The sequence below is a fragment of the Sorex fumeus genome, unplaced genomic scaffold (assembly GCF_029834395.1).
Source record: "Sorex fumeus unplaced genomic scaffold, SorFum_2.1 ptg000020l, whole genome shotgun sequence".
Classification (NCBI taxonomy): domain Eukaryota; kingdom Metazoa; phylum Chordata; class Mammalia; order Eulipotyphla; family Soricidae; genus Sorex; species Sorex fumeus.
Window position 1 is genome coordinate 9,928,196 of NW_026606077.1, and position 24,676 is coordinate 9,952,871.

A 24,676-nucleotide genomic window follows, 5' to 3' on the forward strand; every position below is an offset into this window, starting at 1 on the left:
TTGCCTGCAATGACATCTAAACATTGCTTTAAACATCCATTTGCTTCGGGCAATGGAAGAGAATTTTCTTGTATTTGCTTAGAATTCTATTAGAAAAATGCCAGTCCGGACTCCCCACCCCCCTTTCTCTCAGATTTGTGGTTAACATTAGTGTAAAATTTTTATGTTTACCAATATCAGATTTTCTTTATTATCATTATTTATATTGAACCCTGTTTTGTGTTAACATCCTAGCGGAATTCATTTTTCAGCCTAAATGCCTAAATGTTTATAAAGTGCTTTAAAAAGTTGAGTGGATAAAAAGTAATTTCATTACGTATGGGCCCATTAGCATTGTCTCCATGTAGGAAAATTTTGGAGAAAAGCTACTGAAATCTTGAGAAAATACAGATAAACAACACTTAACCAATATATTCGCACTTCTGGGGGGAAGAAGGGGGACAAATTGAGCAATTTTAAATGAAGTTGAAGGTTATTTCCATAAAAAGGGAGTGCGATTTTCCAATTTAGAGTGCAAAGAAGCCAAAATTATTTGGGTTTGTCAAAAGGATTCAACTTAGAGAGATGAATTATAAATTAAAAAAAATGGCAGAGGAAGGAGGAGGACAAGTGATTGTGATAGAAATTCTAATCCGTTGGTTTGGTGCAACTTGTGCCCTGAAAGTTTAAAAATTGGGGGCTGGAGAGCGTGCAGGAGGGAGGGCACTTGCTTTGCCTGTGGCTGTTGACAGCCACAAGCAGGTTTGAATCCCTGGCACCGCATATCATCCCCTGTCCCCAAAGAGTTTGAAGGTGATTCTAATATTCTCCCAATTGTAGCTGTTGAGTTTGTATTGGATCTACTAACCCATGGAATTTATTAAGAATGTTTGGCAAGGAACTTAGTATTAAATGACACCCCTGGCCCTGGGTAACAAGATTAAAAATACCAAGTGGGTTCGGAGGAGGAGGATACTGCAGACCCCAGGACAATGGTGGGGGCCTGGGGCATTTGGGGGTAGTGAGGTGTGGTGACTTTCAACATCAAAACCGTAAACATGACCATAATCCTAAATTGTAGCACTGTAGCACTGTCCTCCCATTGTTCATCGATTTTGCTCGAGCGGGCCCAGTAACGTCTCTGTTGTGAGAGTTGTTGTTACTGTGTTTGGCATATCAAATACATCATGGGTAGCTTGCCAGGCTTTGCCGTGAGGGCGAGATACTCTCGGTAGCTTGCCAGGCTCTCCGAGAGGGGCAGAGGAATCGAACTCAGGTCGGCCAAGTTGGCCACGTGCAAGGCAAATGCCCTACTGCTGTGCTATCACTCCTTTGATAATACTAAACATGTGACCTAAAACAATAACTTTTTTAAAAAGAGAACTGTTTGGGTGGGCTTGGGGCCATAGCTCAGTGGTGGAACTTGCCTTGCACATGGTAGGACCATGGGCGTGCCACCAAAAAAATTGTGTTGGGGGTCAGGGAGGTCGCTCAAAGCGGGGTGCATGCCTGCCTTAAGGAGACATTGAATTAGAGCCCCAGACCCAAGCCGGCACTGCTGGGTCCAACATAGAAGTATGAGGCCTGCACAGGCCGTGGGTGGGGTGTGGCACCCAGACTTGTAAGCGTCACTTGGGAGACCTTCCCTTCAAAAGATGAAAAGGTCTCTGTCCTCAGTGTGACCCCAGTACTGGGGCTCACTGAAGTTGCTCAGCTTTGTGCTGCTCCCTCGAGGCCCAGAGGTGGCGCCATGCTCACCCTTCTCCCTCTCAATCCCGCTCAGCATGATGCCTTCTGGTTCCATGCCACTGCAGGGAACTGCACAATTGCGTTTCTTTTCTTTGTGGCTGCACAGTATTGCCTGGTATGGATACCACAGCTTATCAGTTCACCTGCTACTGGACATGTGGTGGTTTCTGTGGCCTGGCTGTTGCATGTACTAAGTGCGGCTGTGAGATTTCTTTTGAATTACCATGCTCGTATCTCATAGGTAGATACCAAGAAGCAGGTCAGATGCAGTTTCTAATCTTAGTTTTCTGACACATCGCCACACTGCTTTTCATGGAGGCTGGGCCAGACAATGTTGCCACCAGCCACTCGCTTCCCACCACAGTCCCCAGCACTGCCTGCTCGCAGTATTTTTTTGTTTGTTTGTTTTTTACTTTTTGGGTTACACCCAGCAATGCTCAGGGGTTATTCCTGGCTCTGTACTCAGTAATTACCCCTGGTGGTGCTTGGGGGACCATATGGGATGCCGGGGATCGAACCCAGGTCGGCCACGTGCAAGGCAAACGCCCTACCCGCTGTGCTATCGCTCCAGCCCCTCGCAGTGGTTTTGATAGATGCTCTTGTCACCCGTGTGAGATGAATCCTCAGGCTAGACTGAACTGTTTCCCTGGTTAAAAGTGATGATAAACACTTTTTTTTTTTGACACTTTTTGGCCATTTTCATGTCCTCTTCATGGAGTATCTGTTCCTCCCCAATTTCTTGATGGGTCATTGTTTTCCTTGTTGCTGAGTTTTGTGAGTACCTTATATACTTTGGGTATCGTTCTTTGAATATTGCGTGCAAATATCTTGTCTATTTCAATAGGGTATCTTTTTTTTTTTAACTCCAGTTTTCGATTTGCAGGGGGAGGGAGTTTCCCATGTAGAATCTTTTTAATTTGATGTAGTCCCATTTGTTTTCCGTTATCTTCAACAAAGGGATCAAATTATCAAAGATACCTTGAGGTCCAGATCCTGGAATGTTTTCCTCAGTGTATTTTATGGATTCTGGCCTAATCTTAAGATCTTTGATTAATTTTGAGTTAACTTTTATACATGTATTTGAATTAATTTTTCTGAGATACGGATCCGGGTTTTTTTGTTTGTTTGTTTTGCAGTTTGGTGGAGAGTAGATGGACTGGAGATGACACAGGCATGAGTAGGGGATCTTGGGCACTTGGTAGTCATGAGGGGAGGCCATGAATATCAACATTTTCAGAAACACAGTTACCTAGACTATAATTAAAAGCAAACAAATTTTTAAAAATAAAATAAAGCTGACATTTTCATTTAGGAGTTTCTCCCCACTCCGATTCTTCCCAAAGAGTATTATATACCTTGGGGGCTGGAGTGGTCGTATAGAGGGAGAGCTTATCAGCATGTAGCTGACAAGGGTTTGATTCCTGTCACCACATACGGTCCCCTGAGCCCCACCAGGAATGACCCCAGAGTGTACAACCAGGAGTAAGCCTGAGCACCACCGGGTGTGGGTTCAACATGAACTCACTGTAGTTAACTGATTACTGTAAGTATTGAGATGCCCATATTTTAGGCAGTATATAGGGAGCTGCAAAAGAAAATCTCTGTAATGCAGTGTGAAGGAAGATATAAATGATTATCAGATATCAAAGTGATGGGGGCAAAGACATTTGGCTGAGGGGCTGGAGCAATAGTACAGCGAGTAGGGCATTTGCCTTGCACACGGCCAACCCAGGTTCAATCCCCGGCATCCCATATGGTCCCCCAAGCACTGCCAGGAGTGATTCCTGAGTGCAAAACCAGGAGTAAGCCCCTAACATTGCTGGGTATGACCCAAAAAGAAAAGAAAAGAAAAGAAAAAGACATCTGGCTGAGGCCAGGAAAATATCTTAAGTGCTGAAGCACATACCTAGGAAATTGATGCATTTGATCCCTGCCACCATATGGCTTGTGGAGGACCTGCAGATCTGACCGGCACCACACTGTACACAGCACATTGCTAGCCCGGCCCCCAGGAGCATCTCTGCCCACCGCTCCCAGCACCACTGTGTGTGGCCTCTGCTGGGGTTGGGGGGTACGTAGGCAAGAACTCATGGATGAAAAGAGTTCACAGACTTTTCTATTTCCCCTAAGGAGCAATAGCACAGTGGAAGGACATTTGCCTTGCACGCGGCCACCCCAGCTGACCCGGGTTCGATTCCTCCACCCCTCTCGGAGAGCCTCGCAAGCTACCGAGAGTATCTCGCCCTCATGGCAAAGCCTGGCAAGCTACCCGTGACGTATTTGATATGCCAAACACAGTAACAACAAGTCGTATTCGATATGCCAAACACAGTAACAAGTCTCACAATGGAGATGTTACTGGGCCCACTCAGGCAAATCGATGAACAACGGGAGGACAGTGCTGCAGTGCTACACTACTAGTGTTAGTGTAGTATCTGACAATATTTTGGTGAGAAAAATATAAAGAAACACGAGGGTTTGCTAAAACTCGGGATAGTGAATACTATCTGAGGAAGAAAGGTGATTGACATGGGGCAGAGGCCAGACTGTGGAGGGAGCTGACCCTCGGCAACGGTTACAGGGGCGACTGAGGTAAATAATCATTTACTGTATACTGTATAATTGAATAGTATTTGCGGTGTCTAGAGGTTTTTTAGTTGTTTTTGTTTGTTTTGTTTTCTCTTAAAGAAAATGTCCTTGGGGCTGGAGCAATAGCACAGCTGCCTTGCATGCGGTTGACCCAGGCTGGATTCCCAGCATCCCATATGGTCCCCTGAGCACCGCCAGGAGTAATTTCTGAGTGCAGAGCCAGGAGTAACCCCTGTGCATCGCTGGGTGTGGCCCAAAAAGCAAAAAATAAGTTAATTAATTTAAATGTCCTTAAAATGGGAGCACATGTCCTTATACCTATCTTCACAGTTGAAGTTTTGTAATCCTTAAAACTAGAAAGCATTTTATTTTATTTTCAGCATTATATTCGTGATGATTTTAAACAAGAGGTCATAGTGTTTCACCTTTAAGATGGGAGTGTGGGTATGGGAGGCTGGGAGTCAGATGCCCTCCTTGCAGGGGGATGGCTGCATGCTCAGTCCCACAGCCCTGAGCGCCAGCTGCATCTCTGCCCTCTGTGCTTTCCACCGCCCCCCCCACACACACACACAAAGGAGTGTGACCCCTGTGATCTAAAAATGAGAGCCAAGCACCACCACCATGATTCACGTGCCTCACTGAGCCCCACAACTTGATGTGTGGCCCCTGGCACACACCAGAGCTAAAACAGTGTATAAGTACCATAGCCAACCCCTGTCATCACGACCACCACAACCGGAAATGGAGGGAGTAAAGAAAATCAGAATCTGAGTGCATGGGTATTTGGCATGTTGACATGGACTCCTGTTAGATCCAATTTTATGAACAGAAAATGTGCTGAAGTTTTCTAGAATCAGACCCTCACAAGCATTGTTTGATTCAGTGGGGAGTAACTGTCACTGTATCACTGTCATCCTGTTGTTCATCGATTTCCTCGAGCAGGCACAAGTAACGTCTCCTTCGTCCTAGCCCTGATATTAGATACTAAGATGTTGCATGCTTCCGGGAACTGGATTTTATGGTCTCTGAGTCTTGACCGTTGATGGGATTACACGGCCTCAGGGCAATTGGTAGGTGTACCGCCTACATACTAGGAGATGGGGAATCTGGATGGAGGAGGCCCAGTCCCAGTCCAAGCAGGCTTGGAGATCTATGCCCCAGGTCCTGCAAACCTGGGTTCCTCTGCCGGTTCCTTCGTGCATGAGGCTCATCCAAACGTGTGGAGAGGGGTCTTAAGCATGGCTATGGCTGGAACTGGAGGTCTTCAGCTGCCAGGGCTCTGCTCGGGGCGGGGAGGGAAACTCAACCCTCCTCCAAGGGGCCCCGTTGAGGACAGCCAAGCGTGGAGGCAACATTCCTATAAATTATGCTTCCATTCTTAAGCCTAAAGAAACGTAATTGAAGGTTATTTGTTATAACTGGATGCTGATAAAATAGAAGATGTAGTCAAAGAACGACCACCCAAAGTAGAGAGGGTGTGGGACCCAGCGGGCCAACGTGGCCGCAGAAAGACACAGCAGCACTGAAACTATCCTAACTGCTTTCTGGTTTCTGTTTTTGCTTTCTGACTTTTTTCAAAGTTCCAGCAGGCACTGTAAATGTAAGAAATTGTCCTTCCTTTCTCCTTGAGTTTTGGGTGTTGAACAGTTCTGATATCTGGATGGATCTTTAGAAAGGGCAAGAAATGGTTAGAATGTCTTACTATGTACAAAATGAGGTTCTATTGATTAGTTGTTGCAAAAACAGACATCTTCTTCAGAGGATTCTCTGTTCCTAGGTGAAAAGCCTTGCCCTGTGTTTGCCCAGTGTTCAAGATCTCCCTCGGGAATTTAAGAACATAACCCCAAGACTTTTTCCCCCTTTCTAAAGCAGAAGCTACATCTGATGTCCAACAGCTATCTGTTGCCTATAGGAGGACACAGACTACACTGAATGTCTCAGACAGGAAATAAAATGAAAGATACCTTTGAATTTGTCTTCAGTGTTGTTTATTTTACCAAGTAACATAGATGAATCTTCTTCACAGAGAAAGGGAAGTCATCAGGTATCTTAATAATTTGAAGCCTTTCATAGGATTACTTTGAAATATCTCCCTGCCAACTTTTCATAAATTAGACATAAACTTTCTTTGACCTTATCACACATAATTAAGTAGCTGTAGAAGAGTTAAAACCAACTAGAAAGCAATTCTGTATCTTGCGCTTGATTCTCCTGCAAAATTACACAGGAAGTTTCTTTTTCTTCTCAAGCAGGGTAATTGCAAGAGACAGTTCCATAATTTATAGTTTCAATCCGCTCGTCCATAATCACACACTTCCATCTCGTTGTATATAACCCCCATGACTATCAGCGTTGTACTTGGATTTGTAAACGGTAATCGCAGAGTGATTGATCGCTAACAACGTGGCCTATTGGATGGAGTTTTTTTCAAATGAGCTTTAGTTGTTAACATGCCCTTTTGAGTTCCTGTTATTTACGTAGTTTGCGGTTCTTGTGTTCAGCAGTTACATACTAGTTAACAAATTAAACTCCCGGAGCCTTTTTTCCTTATTAAATTTGAAAAGTATAGTGTCTGGCACGCAACCTAACTAGAAGCCAGTAGGCTCCCAACTGTGGAGCGCGCTGCTAAGCAGTTTCAGCCCTCTGACAGTTGAGTGGAAATTCCTTAATAGTGACCTCACATTAAAAAGTTTCACAGGGTTAAGAGTAGCATATTTTCTGGCTACTTGTGCGTATTTTAATAGAATGTACTTAAGTCTCAGCTTTAAAAACTGAAGTATAAGGGAGTCAATCTGGTAGCTCTCAAAACTAAAGTTTCTTAACCTACTAATTGAAGAGGAAGTAGTGATTAATGTCTTTTAAATATTAGTGCTAATACTGGCTGGTTGGTTTTTTGTCTTTTTTTGTTGTTTTGGTTTGTTTTTTTCTATCAGGTAGTATGTAACTACAGTCACTGGGGACTTAGATTCCCTTTATTTTTGTTTTGTTTGGGGAGGGGGGTGTTGTTGGGTCTCACCTTGTGGTGCTCAGGGGCCACTCCTAGCTCTGTGCTCGAGTGGCCACTGGTGATGCTTAGGAAACCATTTGTGGCCCCAGGGATTGGACCCAGGTTGGCTGCATGCAAGGGTCTTACCTCCTGTGTGGTGACAGTTCCTTTCAAAGGTTAGGTTCCTTCCTGGTGCCAAATCCTCTGGCACGACAGCCCTTTCATGGAAACAGCAGCCCTGCTTCCCTTCCCAGCTACCTTGTGCTGCCTAGCTGTCGGAAATGGGCTCACTGGGGCCACAAGCAGGTAGGGCACTTGCCTTGCATGTAGCTGACCCAGGTTCAATCCCCCGGCACTCCGTATCATCTCCTGAGCACCACCAGATGTGACCCAAAAACAACAAAAATAAAATCCCCAAAATCAGCTCATTAGTAACCCTATGGTGATACACCCCATTTATTAAGAGGGGCTTTTTACTCAGAAACCTGTTTGAAAGCATATGCGGGAAAAGACAAGTTTTCCATAGATCCTGCGATGCGCTGTTTTTCAGGGTGGTCCAGGCCACCGCAGACAGCTTTGCTCCTCCCCACGGTCAGCCGACCTGATCAATCAGAGCAGGTGATGGGTTGTGCTTAGATTCCAGGAAATTACCTAAAGACTGACACGTTCCCTTTTGAAATGCTTTTTGTTTGAAAACAAAAATTTTTGAGGGATTTTTATTTCTTTTTCCTTTCTTAGTCTCGTGGTATAATTGTGTTTGCTGTGTGAAGAAAGCTCCTCACCCAGGATTGGAATTACAACATGCTGCTTCCTCCTACTTTTGAAAATTACAGCTGGTGTGTGTGCGTGTGTACTCACTAGCGTGCAGGGACACACACACACACAGCATTTTATGGGGGTTATGGAAGAGCAGATGGAAATGCAAGTTGCTCTTCTAACCATCCTGTTTCCCAGAGCTTGGTGTAAAATGATTGGCAGCATCCAGGCTTGTGTAAACACACCCCCTCAGTTGGTCAAGTAGGATTAGACTAGTGAACTAGATTTTAGAGGGGATCTATCTTAGCTGCCTCCCCATGACATCCCCCCCATAACCTTGGACCTGTTATAATGAGAGAAATTCCTGCCTTTGCTTCTAGTATTTTTTTTCTTCTAGTAATTTATTTAAGAAAAAGTTGTCACAGTGTTTTAGTAATAGGTGAATGATCTTTGAAGTGACATGTTTCTTAAGTTTATGCAGTTATTTGCTTAGGACAAATGCTGATTGGAAGTTTTGTGTTTAATACAGTATTTTAATAGCTTATAATTTCACAATGATAAATTCTTATTACCAGGATTTTTGTAATATAGGCGTGAATATTTTAGTCAGGTTTCAACATTAAAAAAGTGTTTTCTGAAATTGTCAGATTAAGTTTGTAGTGGTGGATTTTTGTCTGTTAAAGAAGAAGTAATTCTGAAATGCCAAATTTATTTACTCTTAAAGAATTTTTTGTTAGCCAAAAATAAAATTAAGACCTAGTTGGAGGCTGCACAGGCAGAACCTCAGGTTTTATCCCTGGCACATGTCCCCTGGGCACTACTAGGAGGGTCCCGCGAGCACTAGTAAGTATGACGCCCTCAAAAAAAAATTTTGTTGTTGTTAATTTGTTTTACATAAAACTCTAAAATTTGGATCAGAGAGATTGTAGAACAGGAAAGAGGAAGTACAGCCTTGAACACAGCTAATCTGGGTTCAATCCCTGCTTCCTCATATGGTCCTCCAAACCCTGCCAGGAGGGATCCTTGAACACCATTTGGTGTGGCCCAAAAAGAATTAAATTTTTTTCTAGAATTTCCAAGTTTTTTGAAACTCCAAAATGGCCAATGAGAAAGGCATGATTCTGACATGCTTTCCTAGTTCATGTCACTGTGGAGGCCATGGTGCAGTGTCAGTCAGTGAGTGGGAAGCAACCCTGCCGGGCCCCGATGCCTGCTCTCCTGACAGTGTCCACTGTGGATGGCAGCTCCCGAGAAACTGTTCAGGCCACTAAGGTAAAAAGGTAAAATCCCTCCTGTTGTTCATCGATTTGCTCGAGCAGGCCCAGTAACGTCTCCATTGGAGACTTTGTTGTTACTGTGTCTGACATATCAAATACGTCACGGGGAGCTTGCCAGGCTCTGCCGTGCGGGCGAGATACTCTCGGTAGCTTGCCGGGCTCTCCGAGAGGGGCGGAGGAATCGAACTCGGGTCGGCCATGTTGGCTGCGTGCAAGGCAAACGCCCTACCGCTGTGCTATCAGGCCACTAAGTAACTAGAAAGACACTTAAGTGGACTTGGAGCTTAGCTAGATTGTGAAAGGCAGTGTTTCAAGAAGTGTTTCTAGTTAATTGCCAGATATATACAGGAATATATTAATATATATTAATTCTCGCCTTTCCCAATAGTTTTAGTTTGGGAGTAAGTGGTATTGACAAGGTGTAACATCTCATTCCTTATCATTTTTATCCTGTGTCAAAGGCATCTTATTTTACTCAGGGAAATGCAGCAACTGGATTTGGTTCAGACTGGGTGGTAACTGTTTGTTTGGGGCCACGTCTGGCTGTGTTTAAGGGCTGCATCGAGCTCGGTGCTTGTTCCAGTCATGTTAGGGGGACCATGTGGTGCTGGGAGTTAAACTCGGGGCCTCGTGTGCAAGGCAGGTGCTACTGCCAGACCGGATCGCCAGCTTATCATCCCTTATCATTATCTTAAAAAGAAAATTCTTGGGGCCGGAGAGATAGTATAATGGGCAGGATACTTGCCTTGCACCCAGCCAATCTGGGTTTGATGACATAGGGGCCACATACGACCCCTGAGATCACCAGGAATGATCCCTGAGCGCAGAGCCAGGAGTAAACCCTAGGCACCCCCTGCCCCCCTCAAAAAAGAAAGAAAACTTCTCTCCACCTAATACATTATATCAGGTGTTCTTGATTTGCGGCAGCCATGCATTACGGCCCGTCCTAGTATGCTTAAGTAAGTGAGACCCCAGGCTGTTTCTCAGGGGTCCTCTCCTCCCGAGCCTCTCTCTTCCTGTGTCCCATCTCCCCACACGCGCCGCCTGCGGGAGCTGCTGTTACACCCACCGCGACTCCACCGCTGCTTGCCGCACAGGAGTGGGGGTGTGGGCTGGAGACGCCACTGCCGGGAGCACACTGGCCTGAGCAGGGACGGCTGAGATGGATGGCAACGGCTGTCGCTTTCTCGAAGCCTCGGAGTGACTCTCACGTGCAGCCAGGGTGGGAAGGCTTGGCCCGTACAGCCCCAACACAGCCCAGAAACAGGCACACCTCCCCCTCCCTGCCCCCCTCTTGCCTCCTAGCGTAGGGTGAGCAGGAGACCGTTCCTTCGCCTGCTGAGAAGAGCGAGGAGAAAGAGCATTATGTGACCAGGCCACCCCCTTCTTTCCACCCCAAGCCCGTTGTCTCAATTCTCTGGGTTCCAGAAGCTCCAGCTTTTCTCCCTCAAGGACATATTAGGGTCTTCTAGAACATTTCCATGTTATTTTCATCTGTCCTGCGCTTGGCTTTTGTCAAAGCCCTCAGGCAGACATCGCGACTGTGGTTTGATGATGTTAAAAAAACAAACCCAACTGAATAAATATTAAAGCTCTTAGAGTCTTTAGTGAACATTTTATGCATCTGGCAGCATCCAATCTAGCAGACAGAAGGGAGCACCAAGGAGCTGATGAAAAGGAAGATTTATGGTAGAAAAGACTTAGAACAAGAAACTTCCACTAACAAAAAGTGACCGTATCTTGCTTTTAGGGGACAGTCAAACAGGTCACCTCACTGGTGCTGACCAGAGGACTCCTGAGTGAGTCATCTTATCACTAGGATGAGTTATCCTGATGAGTTACCTCATCACTAGGAGAACTGAAACTATATTTAAGTCTCGGTTTTGTGATGTGGGACTTAGCCCAAGTAACTCCATTTGGGGACTGTTGTAGCAAACGGGCTTGCAGTTTTCGGAGAGTAGTTCTGAAAATGATCAACTGAAGGGCCAAAGGGAAATTGGGGTGTTTGCCGGGAACTTGCCTATCAAGAGTTTCTTGAAGTCATTCCAGAGGCAGACTATGTAGTGGATTTTTTTTTTCATGGCTTCTTCCTTTAATTAAATTTGTATTTGAGTGGGTAACTGATAGGGAAGGAGTGGGAAGAACTTCTCTCCGGAGTAATGGAGAAAATGGAGTGATTTTCAAGTGTCTCAGCCAAAAGGCTGAACAGGAAGATTGCTCTCCTCGCCTGGGCCCTGTCGAACAGCGTGTCCTCTTTCTCTCTCTGTCCAAATTGTATTTCTTTTCTCCACATTAAGTATAACTTCATCCAAATGATCCCCCTGGAGATTTCATTCTAAAACTTCCACAGGTTTATTGTAATATGCCAGGCACTGTTTTTGTGAATTGCCTTAGAGATATGTGTGATTTTTTATGGATGAAGAATCCCAAGCACAGAGAGGTCAAATAACTTGCCTAGGATTACACAGCTCACCCTGAAATCCATCCCAAGGGTACATCATTCCAGGTCTGGCCCTCGGAACCTTGCTCTGAACCATATCTTAGGGTTCAGTATACCATATTCAGTAAAGACTGTTTTGTTTTAAAAGACTCATGGCCTTGATGCCCAACTTTAATTTTTTTCTCATCTTCTTAAAACGCAGATGCTCTCAAGTTCTGACCCAGGACTCCTGGGCATCCCACCAGTCCTTCAGACTGGGAAGGCTGATACTGTTTACAGAGGCAAATGAAATACCTTGTGTCGATTTTCTCTCATTCTCTGAGTGGAGAGTTTTCAAGAAATTCCATAACCTATGATATCTCAACAGACTAAAAACCAAATGTGGGAATCTATTTGTTTTCTCAATAATGCTGAAGAAATTTGTAAAAATGTGAAACACTGGCATAAATATATGTCAGGTTTCTTAATAGAGTAAGTCATAAGAAAGTAAAATGGGGTTACAACTGGCAGTGCTCCGGAGCTCCTCCTGGCTCCATGCTTGGGGGTCGCTTCAGGCAGTGCTCAGGGGACCAAGTAGTGCATGCTAGGGTCAGACTGTGGCCTCCCTCCTGTACGGGCTGCACATGCCCATGAGCCCAGACCTAGACCTTTAAAACAGAAGCTCTCGGGTTACATACATATTGGGAGGGGCCTCGCCTGGTAGTTTTCAAGGGCCACCCCTAGCCCTGTGCTCAAGGATTAAACCTGGTGGTGCTTAGGGACCGTATGCGGTGCCAGGAATAGAACCAGGATTGGCCAAGTGCAAGGCAAAAGCCTTAATCCCCCTTGTATTCTCTCTCTGGGACCAGTCAAATTTTTGGTGTGGAAACCGTTAGAAATGCATAATCTCAGTTCGCACTGCAGCCTGCCCTGCAGAATCCACTCCATAAGAGGATTGCACAGTGAAGGGTGAGAGGAGAGGTGCAGGCACAGAACCTCGGAACAGACTTGCCAGCAACTCGAAGACCTCTAGAGAAATTGAGCCTGCTGTGGAGAGAGTCCTTGCCCCAGTTTTCTGCCATCAGAGAGCGGGCAGAGTCTCCTAGCTGAGATTCTTCAGTTCAGCTCTGTATCCAGTGGCTTTCCTGGCCACACGTGAGGCCGTCACATCCTCGTCGAAACCAGCAGTTTCGGGGGTCGAGCGATAGCACAGTGGGGAGGGTGTTTTTGCCTTGTACACGGCTGACTGTAGTTTGATTCCTGGCACCCCATCCGGTCCCCAGAGTCCACCAAGAGTGATCCCTGAGTGCAGAGCCAGTAATAAGCCCTGAACACAGCCAGGGGTTGCCCTCCCTAAAGGAAAACACCAGCAGTTTACCCATAATTGCAGCTTTTTTTTTGAGGGGGTTGGGGAAGACAACAATTTAAAACACTGTGATTTGCAAAGTTGTTCATAATACAGCTTAGGTATTCAGTATTCCAACACCAGTCCCACCACCTATGTGCCTTTACATCTACCAGTGTCCCCAGTTCCACACAACCCCCCCCCCCCAACCTGCTTCCTATTTTACGTTACACTGCTTATTACAACACACGTCTCGTAATGGTGTTGCCAAAGCCCTGAGCTGAGGATTCCCGAGTTGCTAGTGCAGGCGGGGCCTCTGTTATTGCTTCCACTCAGTGATCTTAGTGGCCTTCTCAGTGTTCCCATCTAATTTTCTTGCTTCTCCCTGGCTGTTAGCTCTGTGAATCTTGAAGGTGTTCCTCTGGGCTTTGGAGCTGGGACGATCAACTGCAGGGGGCCCTGGCCCCTCTGAGATCAGTCCTGAAGCTGGGCCGATTCCCTGGCAGTGGCAGGAGCCGGGTGTGGGTGTGTGGAGCGCTGGGACTTCGTCGGCCCCCATCCCACTAAGGATCCAGAGATCTTAGCCAAGTGGAAGCCAGGCCTTCCTGGGATAGCTCAGATGCCCTTGTCTTTGCCCGTAACAGCAGCATCTGTAACAGGTCCTGAGACTCTCCCGGAGGTGTGTTAGCCCCAGGGCTGGGTCCTGCTCCCTGACTGGTTTGCAGGTCTGAGAATTGGCACTTTAACTCCTTCCAGCTGATTTGGGGGCACAACTGATGACCAGTGGTTCATCAGAAGTCGAGGAAGCAGTCTGTCCCTGGTCAAGTATTTATTCCAGTTATCACTGAGTTACCTTAAGCCTATACAGCTATGGAAGAGATGTCTTAAGCTTCCACATTTTGAAAACTATTCCCTTGAAATTCATCAAAAAATTTTTAAATTTGCATTTTTTTCCCTAGTGGGCATTTGTATACTAGATGGAAACGTAAAGATTTCAGGCCAGTCTCTTAAAACACTCTTATTCTGTAAGAACAGTGGGCACGCTGTGGTTCCATTTCCTTCATTACAAATTGAAATGCCACCTGAGAATTTTAGCAGATGCATCAGATTCTCTCTCTGATTAGCCATGCCGTTCCTCCACTTGGTCACAGAGCTGCTAACTGCAGAACCCAGGAACAGGAGCGTCAGCCTGTCCCACCCCAAAGCACAAGACACGAGGCTAGAGCCATAGGTTTTCCTTTGCTTGAAAGCTGCCATAAATCCCTGGTCTGGTGTCAGTGCCCAGGCTGCAAACCCAGGCCTGATTTCTAAGAGGAGCCTTTCTGCAGGGTTTTCTGAGCAAAACAGGTGTCCGATGAAAGGTGTGTAATCCTCAAAGACTACCTTACACCCAGAGCAGCCAGTGACCCGACTCACTTAATCTAGACAGATGGGAACTGGCAGTAGCTTGGCTAATGTTTATACTTCTGAGTTTGAGGAAATGCATATGGTTTGGGTCCTGGTGCGCCAAGGCTGCCTTGGTTTTTTGTCTGGGCCCAGCATTGCTTAGGGCTCACTCCTAGCTCTCAAGAGACCATATCTAGTGCCCAGGATTGAACGCAGGTCAGCCGCGTGGAAGGCAAGTGCCCTGCCGACTGTACTGAGGTTTGGCCTCCTCAGGCACATCCAGACCCTTACAGAGTGTTATTTCACATCTGGTCCAATCTTAGACTTGAAATATTACTGGCTTAAAAGGTAGAAACATTTCCTATTAAATGAGAGTTAACCTGGCAAATAACTTTCTGGGAGTTCAAGTAATTTGGGGATTACGGTCTGCAAAAACAAACTTGAACTTTCCTACATACTTCTCTGTCCTAGTGGATCTAGCTACACCACGCAACACCTCTGTATTTTTCTTTGCCTTGAGGGAGAGATTTCAGACACAAGGGATTAGCAGTAGTTAGCATGAAAGCGGATAGTCTCACTGCAAATCTGTCAGCCTTAGGAGAGGGGAGGTAAATTTGGGTCCCGTGCAGGACAGCTTGCTTAGAGATGCTTGCTTGTGGAGACAGCGCATTTTTCTTCCTTGCTCTGTAAGCAGGCACCCTGGAACCGTTTCAAATCCGAAGGGTGGTTACCTGTGCACCGACTCCAGTTCATCTTTCCAGGATGAGCAGGCCCCAGGCAGCTCAGCAGGAGGTTGGTCAGTGTGAGTGAGGGGTACAGGGCCCTGTCAGCTCTGAGCACAAGTGAAAAGCGCTGCTCACCAGACAACTGAAAGGGAACCGTTTTCACCAGCAGCTAATTATACTGCAGCTTCTGGGACTTGGCCTCCAAACACCACTTGCTTTCCATCGGAGCAGCCAGGCTTCCCCAGGGATAGTTCAGGTTTTCAGATTGAAAGTATCTTGAGTTAAGGAGAGATGTTTGAGCACCTCGGGAGCCCATCCACTGGGAGGTATTGTACTTCTTTCAGATGCTTCAAGATAATGCACCAGCTTCCCAGATGATGCTTTTTATTTCCCCGCATCCTAGATCTGTTAGTTGGGATCTTCTGGGTAAGTTAAGAGCCGCAACCCCATCTCTGTAACGACTCGATAAATAAAATGTTCTTACCGAACATGTCAGTGGACTATACAGAAATTACACTTTGAGAAGTCTAGAAAATGTAACAGGAAACAAAAGTTGGCAAGAAACAAATTCTCTAGAACATTCAATGTTCTGAAAGGTCTGGAGCAGCAACATGCCTGCTGCTGGTGGAACAAAAATTGTGTGTGACACCAGCCTGGTGCCCAAATGGAGTCAAGAATGACAGGATTGTTTTCCTTCTAAGCTAGAAATCAACATCACAGAAATGATTTCCACTGAGAAACGAGTGATTTAACTTTGATCGTTTCGATGGTCCAAATGGATTCCCTCTACACCAAAAACGTCTCCTTTTGGTAGAGACCTTGTGGATCTGAGCACGAAGCTCTCTGAGGGGCTTCTGGGTCCAGGAGAAGAACAAGCTCCCAGTCTGCACACAGAGGCAGCCCGGGGGTTCGACTGGGGTGTGTCGCCCGGAACCCTGCTTCAGCTTGGAGTTTTGGTTTGAGCCGCCGGTCAAGCTTCTCTGTTGAGTTGCTGACCGCTTTGCTGTGCAGCTTCCCTGGCAGAGGCAGCGAGCAAAGGTGTGGCCAGGGAAGGCCGGTGGGCTCCTGTGCCCCACAGCTGCGCTCTGTCAGGCAGAGCCTGCAGATGCTGCAAGCCTGTGCCCAGACCTTCCCCACAGAACCCAAGTTGCCTCATGGCCTGGCCCAGTGTTTGTCCTCTGTGGCCCCCACTGAGATATTCCAGAGCGGCCACCAGTTGAAAATCATGGAGATGTGGGGCTGAAGCCACAGAACATCGGGCAGGGCATTTGCCTTGCATGTAGCTGACCTGGGTGCAATCCCTGTAGGCCCCCAAGCCTATCAGGAGTGATCCCTGAGCCAGGAGCAGAGCCCTGAGTAAGAGCCAGGAGTAAGCCCTGAGCACTGCAAGGTGTGGCTCCAAAATAAACAGAATCGTGAAAATTGGGGTGTGGGTGGGGTAGGCGGTGGGACATTGTGTGCGTGGGCTGGGGAGAGGTGCAGGAAGGGATTCTGGCTGAGAAACGCTGGCCTAGCCAGCTTAGGGCCAGGCCCCGTGAAGTGTATCTGCATAGTCTCAGGGTGTGAAAACAGCAGCAGCCATGTAAAATATGTTGCAGTGGGGCTGGGGGTAGATTCTGGGTGCTTCCTCTGAGCTCGGAGGATGGGGATTATGGGAAGAGAGGACAGAACAAAGAAGTCGACGTGCTTCCTGGGGAAGGTTGTCGCCGCAGTGGGGAGAGGAGGCAGAGCGCTCCCGCCTTCTGAGGACTTCGGCAGTGCAGAAATCTTTATGCTAGACTGAGGGGGGCTTTCTCTCCCCAACGTGGGGTTCCAAACCCCACAGAGAACCAGTTAAAAACAGGGGCAAGGGAGTCTCGCAATCACGGCAGGACCTTTAATTGTGGGATCTGTCGGACAAAGGGCAGATCGCTTTATACCCACGGAACTAAGGTTCTCTCTCCCCTCGGAATAACAGCCGAGCCTCCAGCCGACTGAGTAAATTTCTCAGCATGTGCCAAGCACTTAGGAGGCAGGTGACGGATGTACCAATTATCTGCATTCTGAGATGTGGGCACCCTTTGTGCTCTGGCGACAGAGAGCTCCTCTGCATACTGCCAGGGCACGGTCTGGGCTGGATTCCGCACAGTGGCCATGCCTGTTAGCATGCTTGACACCGTGTTTGTGAAAGCTGCTGCATGCAGCTGAGTGACGTGTTGGCAGTGGTTTGACTGTAAAATCTTGCGATGCTTGTTTGCATCCTGGCGAACACTTTGTATTTACACGTGAGTTAAAGAGACAAATAAGTCAAAAGAACCCCAGCCAACGCAAAATATATGCCTATTGTTAACAGTGACATTCAGATTAAAGCCATCACCATGCAGAATACCCCCCTCTCTGGAGGGTTCAAGTTGGATTTCTTGCTCTCTATGTTTCTACACTATGTACAGTGGTTTTTGAGAGGCAGTAAAATGTCCTAGTCATTGAGTTCTCCTTGTGACAACAACAACAAAAAAGAAGAAATTGAGAAAATTCTTGAGAATGCAGCCATTTTGGAAATGTAGATAAAGAAGAAAATGCTGAAGATTTGGGTGGCTTAAGAGCATGATTTTGTAATTGCTGCCACCTACTGTATGTGGTTGATGCTTCTTTAAATTTAAGGAACTTCACAAAGGTGAGGCTGTGAAACAGACCATGAGAGCAAGGTAGACATCATTTGCTTATCGCATTTCTTCCCTCCTTCATAAGTAGCTCTTAATTACCGAGACGGCAGCTAGCTTTCATTCATCACTTTCAAGTGGATTTAAAGTTTGTCTCATGTTAAAGTTGCCACGAAGCCTTCGCAGTCAGGTGACAGAGTGCGTGTTCAGGAGTTCCCCGTGCCCGGGACTGCCTGATTCTCCGTGAAACAGTTTGTTTTAAGGAGGTGGTTCTCTTTTCATTCGTAGGAGTAAAAGTCTCAGGTTGGAGTATAAAATTTATTTTCATGAAAGAGGTGAAAAATAGAGCTGGTGGGGGTGCCGTGCATTGCAGAGGCTGACTTAAAAGGCTTTTTTTTTTTTTTCATTAGTTCTCAAACAAAGCTTTAGATCCACCGCTAGTTAAATGTAACCAGCAGCAATAGAATCTGTGTCCACATAGTCCCTTTCTTTTATGAAGGCCCAGCTGTCAAAGGGTCATTAGGTCCTTCCTGTGGAAAATGACTTGCCCATTAATGTCTGGGGTGGTCCCTCGACAGGACTTCTGAGGAAGTGCCTGACATTTAGTGTCAGAAAGACCCTAGAGCTGGAGGGGGACCGGGACATTGAGCCCGTTGGAAGCAGTGCGAGCGCCGCCGTGCTGTGTGCTGCAGTGCATGTCTGAGCTCTGTGAAGAGACTTACACTATCCCTGTACAAGATTCAGAAGCCTAAACTCCGCAGAAACCAAACTGCTGGCAAGAGATTAACATGAACGCAAAACAAACACCCTTCTCTCATGCGCTGCTTTCACCTGGTTGCGACTTCTGTTGACTCAGTGGCCACGCCCGTTCCCTGGAGGCACCACAGTCAGCTCTTCCTTACTCTCCTGCCCTAGGCTACCTGCTGTCCAGACGGGAAGGCCAAGCCGGCTCTCCGGAAAAGCCACTCTCCGACCTGGGCCGGCTCTCCTACCTGGCCTACTGGAAGAGTGTCATCTTGGAGTATCTCTCCCACCACCACCACGACAGACACATCAGTATCAAGGCCATCAGCAGAGCCACGGGCATGTGCCCCCACGACATCGCCACGACTCTGCAGCATCTCCACATGATCGACAAGAGGGACGGCAGGTGAGTGCTACTGCCCGCGTGGTGCAGCTGCAGGTGTGGCGTTCCGGTCTGAGCCGGCTCGGGCCAGACAGAGAGAGTACTCAGGGCGCTTGCCTTGCACAGCCTGCCCTGAGCTGCTCCCAGCACCACATGATCCCAGCCATCACTAGGTACAACCATGAAGATGCCCGGGGAATCCCCAGCACCAGGCCTCAAACCTTCACACTGAACCTTGTGTGTGTCAAAGTTGTCTGAGAATCACTTGGCAGGAGGTGGGGGTGTGTCGGAGAGAGTAGGCCTTTCAGCCACCACTTGGGAGGATGACCCCCCACCACCACCCCCAAGAAAAAAGATCAGAAGGCTGCCCAGCATGTGTCCAAGCCATGCTCTTAGACCTGGCGAGTGGCCTGGTGGTAGAGCACATGCCTTGCATGTGTGCGGTCCAGGGCTCAGTGTCTGGCAGCAAAAACAAAATACTAGAAATGCTCTCCTAATCAGAAAACACAAAAATGACACGTGTTTGCTGGTCAGATCTCACCTTGTTGCCTTCTGTAAGTGTTCTGATTTCTCCTTACCCAGATTATGTCAGTGCTGGCATCTGTTAGTAGGTGAAGGTGAAATGAAATCTCTTGATTGTACTTTGTTCTGCCTCATCACATTACAGATTTGTCATCATTAGAAGGGAAAGGTTGATATTGGACCACATGGAAAAACTGAAAACCTCTTCTCGGACCAATGAACTTGATCCAGATTGTCTGAGATGGACCCCAATTTTAATTTCTAATGCTGCGGTTTCTGAAGAAGAGCGAGAAGCTGAGAAAGAGGTAATGATTGGCTTCATCAGCCTACGTTGCATAGCTTCAAACTGGTGGCATTCTTCGACGAAGAAAGTCATTAACATCATTGTCAGAAGCTTGGTTATGTAGAGAGGGCCTGGGAAATGACATGGCACTAATTTATCCTAACTGAGGTTGCATTGGTATGACATGATAATTTTATTGAATTGAGTATGAAAAATGAAACATTTATCATTGATCACAAGGTAGCATTTTTCACTAGTGACAGCATGTAATCAGATCAGATTTGGTGTTGAGCTCTGAGGCCACAGTGTCAATCGATTCTTTGTGTTTATGAACTTGCTTAAAGTGCTCCATGCCAGTGAGCATGTAATGTAGTGATAAAGGACTCGAATCAATTCGCTGCATCATTAATACTGCTAAATATCCCATGAAAACCAATCTTCTTTGATTTGTTATCCCAAATGATGCTAAAGAGTCCTGAGGTGATGCAGCTGGATGTCGCTTGGCTGGCTGGCGGTCCTGATCAGAAACAACTTAGAGACCCTCTGCCTTTGCTCTTAGAGGCTCTGGCCACGGAACCCCCTCTCACTGGCCCACAATTTTTTACCCTCCCCCCTTAGGCTGAGCGGCTAATGGAACAAGCTAGCTGCTGGGAAAAGGAGGAGCAAGAAATCCTGTCATCTAGAGCTAGCAGTAGGCAATCACCTGCAAAAGTACAATCGAAAAATAAATATTTACATTCCCCGGAGAGCCGGCCAGTGGCAGGGGAGCGAGGGCAGCTGGCAGAGCTATCTAAAGACAGCAGTGAAGAGGAGGAGGAGGAGGAGGAGGAAGAGGAAGAAGAGGAGGAGGAAGAAGAGGAGGAAGAGGAGGAGGAAGAGGAGGAAGAAGAGGAAGAGGAAGATGAGGAAGAAGAAAACATCCAGAGCTCCCCTCCGAGACTGACTAAACCACAGTCAGTTGCCGTGAAGAGAAAGGTATGTGTCTGGGTTAGTTCCAACCAAATCATATTTGCCATTGCAAATATTTTTTCGTATTTGACTTTTTTATATACAGTTTATTTGTATTCAGTCCCATTGATCATATATAATCATCATTTATCCTATGGTCATGATTGTGCTTCATATTTGAGATTTGTTAGTGCTAGGACAAGACTTGTTAGTTACCGCCACCTGCTGGCGTATGGGACCAGAGTAAATCAGGTGACGGGAACAGAAAAGGACCCTGGAGAGCACCTACACTACACTGCTTGCAGGTCTGGCTACCTGGCCAGGTCAGACAAGGGCACGCCCTCAGACTTGAGCCCTGCTACTCAGATCCGGTTTTTTTTTTTTTCCTGGTTGTCCTCAGCACAGAATTGTTAGAAGGTGTTTGTGGCCACAACAGCTACTGAAATTCCATTTATCTTAGCTCATTGGTTTTTCTAGATTATCCATGTGTAAAGGCTTAAAAACTGACTGTCTTTAGCTCATTATTCAAGCCAGATCTGATAGCTTTATCTTCACTCTTTGAGACATAGAGGTGTACAGAGGAGGGCCAGGTGTTGACTAGTCTGCCCCGACTACTAGGGAGAACACAGTTCCAGCTCTACCCCGCGGCCACGCTAGCGTCTGTAGGAGACTATCAAAGAACCTGATTTTCTTTGGGTAGGCAGGCAACATTTAGTGATGCCCACGGGAACTTGCAGTGCCAGGGACTAAACTAAACCAGGTCAGCCATATGCAGAGGCAAGAACCCTACGCACTGTACTATCTCTCCAGCCCCCTCTCTCTCTCTTTGTTTGGCTTTTTGGGTCATGCCTGGCAATGTTCAGGGGTTACTCCTGGCTCTGCACTCAGAATTACTCCTGGCTGTGCTCAGGGGACCACGTGGGATGGTGGGGATCAAACGTGCAAGACACGTAACCACTGTACGATTGCTCCGGCCTCTCCAACCCCTTCTTTAAATTTAAAAAGAATGTAACATTTTAAACAGTGACCATTTTTTCTCTTCATTTTTGTTGATGTCACATTGATTTGGGGTCTTGATTGCCCAGGTGTGGTGCTCATTTTTTCATTTGGGGTGCTTGCACACACATTTTCCAGGGGCTGCAGTCCTTTAGTTGGGGTGCCGTGTCAGTCTTGGTTGTAGTGCTGGTGATGGGGGAGAGGTGTCACTGTGCTTCCTCACGTGCCTGCCAGGCATCACACTCAATGGCTGTGCCTGCTTCCACGCCTTGGGGAAGGCAGGGCAAACCTAGCATTGCTCAGGAGATCACGAGGTGTAAGGGACCTCACTTGGCTCTCCCCACACCAGCCCTTTGAGTCAAGACCCGGCCTTCCTGTATGTTTTAATTGTGGAGTTTTCCACACCTCACTGTCTGTGGCTGGAAATGGCTTAGAGCACTGAGATCCGAGAAGCAATGCTCCCGGACACATGTGGACAGCAGTGCCCATGCATTCAGCCCAGGAGTGGCTCTGGGAATCAGAGTCGTGGTCTTACCAATGCAAGGCTGGGGCGATAGTACAGCAGGTAGGGCATTTGCCTTGCACTCAGGTTCAAGCCCCGCGTCCCATCTGGTCCCTCCAGGAACCGCCAGGAGTGATTTCTGAGCACAGAGCCAAGAGTCACCCCTGAGCATCGCCCAGGTGTGGCCCCGAAACAAAAAATAACCACTTGGCCCTGTAGTGCAGGTCTGAGGGCTCCATACTCAGCCCAGCCATGCATCGGTGCTCAGGGAAAGAGAGGTACCTGAAATCGGACTCAACGCTTTCACCCCTTTGAACTGTTTTCCTGGGCCTTAATAAAAACTTTTATCTCTTCCCTTTCCATCACTCCTGGAGTCTTACAAAATAGGAAACAAGTGGAATAAGTTGGTCCCTCTTGTATGCTGACATTTCCCATAGTTCTTTGCACACAGTAGGTGTTCCTAGAGTCATCAAGCACTGATTGTCCCAAGCCCTAATTGTTGCGATATTTATAGAAAGATTGTTATACACAGACGTAGTCGCTGTGGTGTATAGGACACTGAATTCAGCAAAGATCACAAGGAAAGCAAAGCTTAGCCTTCAAAACCTATAGCTAAGCTGCCTGCTAGGCTTTTCCTCTCAAAGCATCTGCCTGAGTAAACAACTGTTTTATTTGGAAAACACTTGCCTGTGTTGTTGGAGCCTGAGAGGGATGTTAAACATCAAATGGAAGGTTAAGTACAAAGGCATCACAGAAGTCTCTCTACGTGTACGTTTCTCAAACAATTCAGTGCATGCTTGCTGCATATCGACTCGGCCATTTAATTTCTCATGAGCTGTTACATATGATGTTTGGCATTAATTTCAGAGGCCTTTTGTACTAAAGAAGAAAAGGGGTCGGAAGCGCAGGAGGATTAACAGCAGCGTGACAACAGAGACCATCTCTGAGACGACGGAAGTGCTAAATGAGCCCTTTGACAACTCAGACGAGGAGCGACCGATGCCACAGCTGGAACCTACCTGTGAGATTGCCGGCAAGGAGAACGGCAGGAAGCGCGTCCTGAGAAAGGCATTCCAGCATCAGCCCGGGAAGAAGAGAAAGACAGACGGGGAGGACGGAACAGACAATCATTGCTTTAAGAGCGCTGACCCTTGTAGAAGTAAGTGGAAAAATGATGACGCTCTTGCCCTGGTAGCACGCTTGCCAGAAGCAGCTCCCAGGGCCAGCCCCAGAGGCCTCTTTGGGGTTGCATCTGCCCATCAGAAAAAGTGTTCACACACGTTCTTTCTGAATCATAAAAGATCCTATTCCTGCTTCCGGAATCCGGTTTATTTTAAATAGTCTCAGTCTAGGGCAGTCTTCTAGGCAGGCCATCTAAACTTTCTAGAAATTCGCTTGTTCCCAAAAACTCCAAACTCGAGAAACACACTGCATTTCCTTGATTATTACTTTTTCACATTCAGTATTCTTGAAATCAAGGTAGATGACTTTGTCGGTATGTGCATTGCATGCAACAGTTGGGTTTTTATTATTTTTTTTATTTCCTCAGGTTGGGGACACACTAAATATGAGTGAATCAGTGGAACACTATTAGGTTTGATATTTAGGATATTGTAGAAATCAGAAAGATGTCCAGTTTGATTTTGACGGGGACATCCAACTCCTTTCTAAAGAGATTACTAACCACCACTGAGTCATCTCTGATGCTGGTTTAAAAGCAGCCATTCAGGGTTACAGAGGCAGTGCAGGGCTTCAGGCGCTGGACTAGCATGTGGCTGGCCGTGGTTTGATATCTGACACCACATGTTCTCCCCAGCACCACCGGGATCAATCCCTGGTCATTCCTTTGTGTGGCCCAAGCCCCTTATGGGCCCCACCCCCCAGCAACTATTTCTGGCCTGTTGATTCAGGAATTGCCACTCATTGGATTATGAGGATTTGTGGAAATATTCTCCACCAATGATTCTATTAAAATTTTTTTCTAACCTGGAAAAATAGGTCATATCATTTCCTTGGAGACCACAGGTTCTGACTCCTGGTTCGAAAAGCCACAGTTTTAAGAGCGTGAGCAAGCATATTCCTGACTAAACAGAAATACTCACTGCTACATCTGTTTGTTAAGGGACTGACGTTATCTTGGGGATAGAGAAATCAAGCCTTGTTCTTTAGTTTCTTTAAACAACAAACTGCAGTGTTTGTGTAAAGTCCACCCTATGTCCTCTTTGTGAAAGTCTTCTCGGGAGCCTTGATTCTCCACTTTGTGTAACTTGTTTTTATCTTTATTTGGGGGAGCTTGGGGGCCACCCCTGGCAGTGCCCAGTGCCAGGGATGGCAGAACCCCAGGATCAGCCAAACCCTTGTACTATCTGGTTCAGTGTTAATTGCTATTCAACAGCAAAAGTGGCTGTATTATACCTGATATCTTTTAGGATCTTCTTTCTTAAAATAT

At 46.8% G+C, this 24,676-nt stretch overlaps 1 protein-coding gene across 7 annotated transcripts in view; it reads left to right on the top strand.

Moving 5' to 3' along the window:
- Positions 1-24,676, top strand: part of KAT6B (lysine acetyltransferase 6B) — a 215,264-nt gene that overhangs the window by 185,589 nt on the left and 4,999 nt on the right. For all 7 annotated transcript variants that reach the window (XM_056113313.1, XM_056113316.1, XM_056113312.1 and 4 more), the window contains 4 exons: positions 18,766-19,000; positions 19,644-19,803; positions 20,400-20,756; positions 23,095-23,386. In XM_056113313.1, coding sequence (XP_055969288.1) covers positions 18,766-19,000; positions 19,644-19,803; positions 20,400-20,756; positions 23,095-23,386 — 1,044 coding nt within the window. The remainder of the gene's footprint in view (positions 1-18,765; positions 19,001-19,643; positions 19,804-20,399; positions 20,757-23,094; positions 23,387-24,676) is intronic.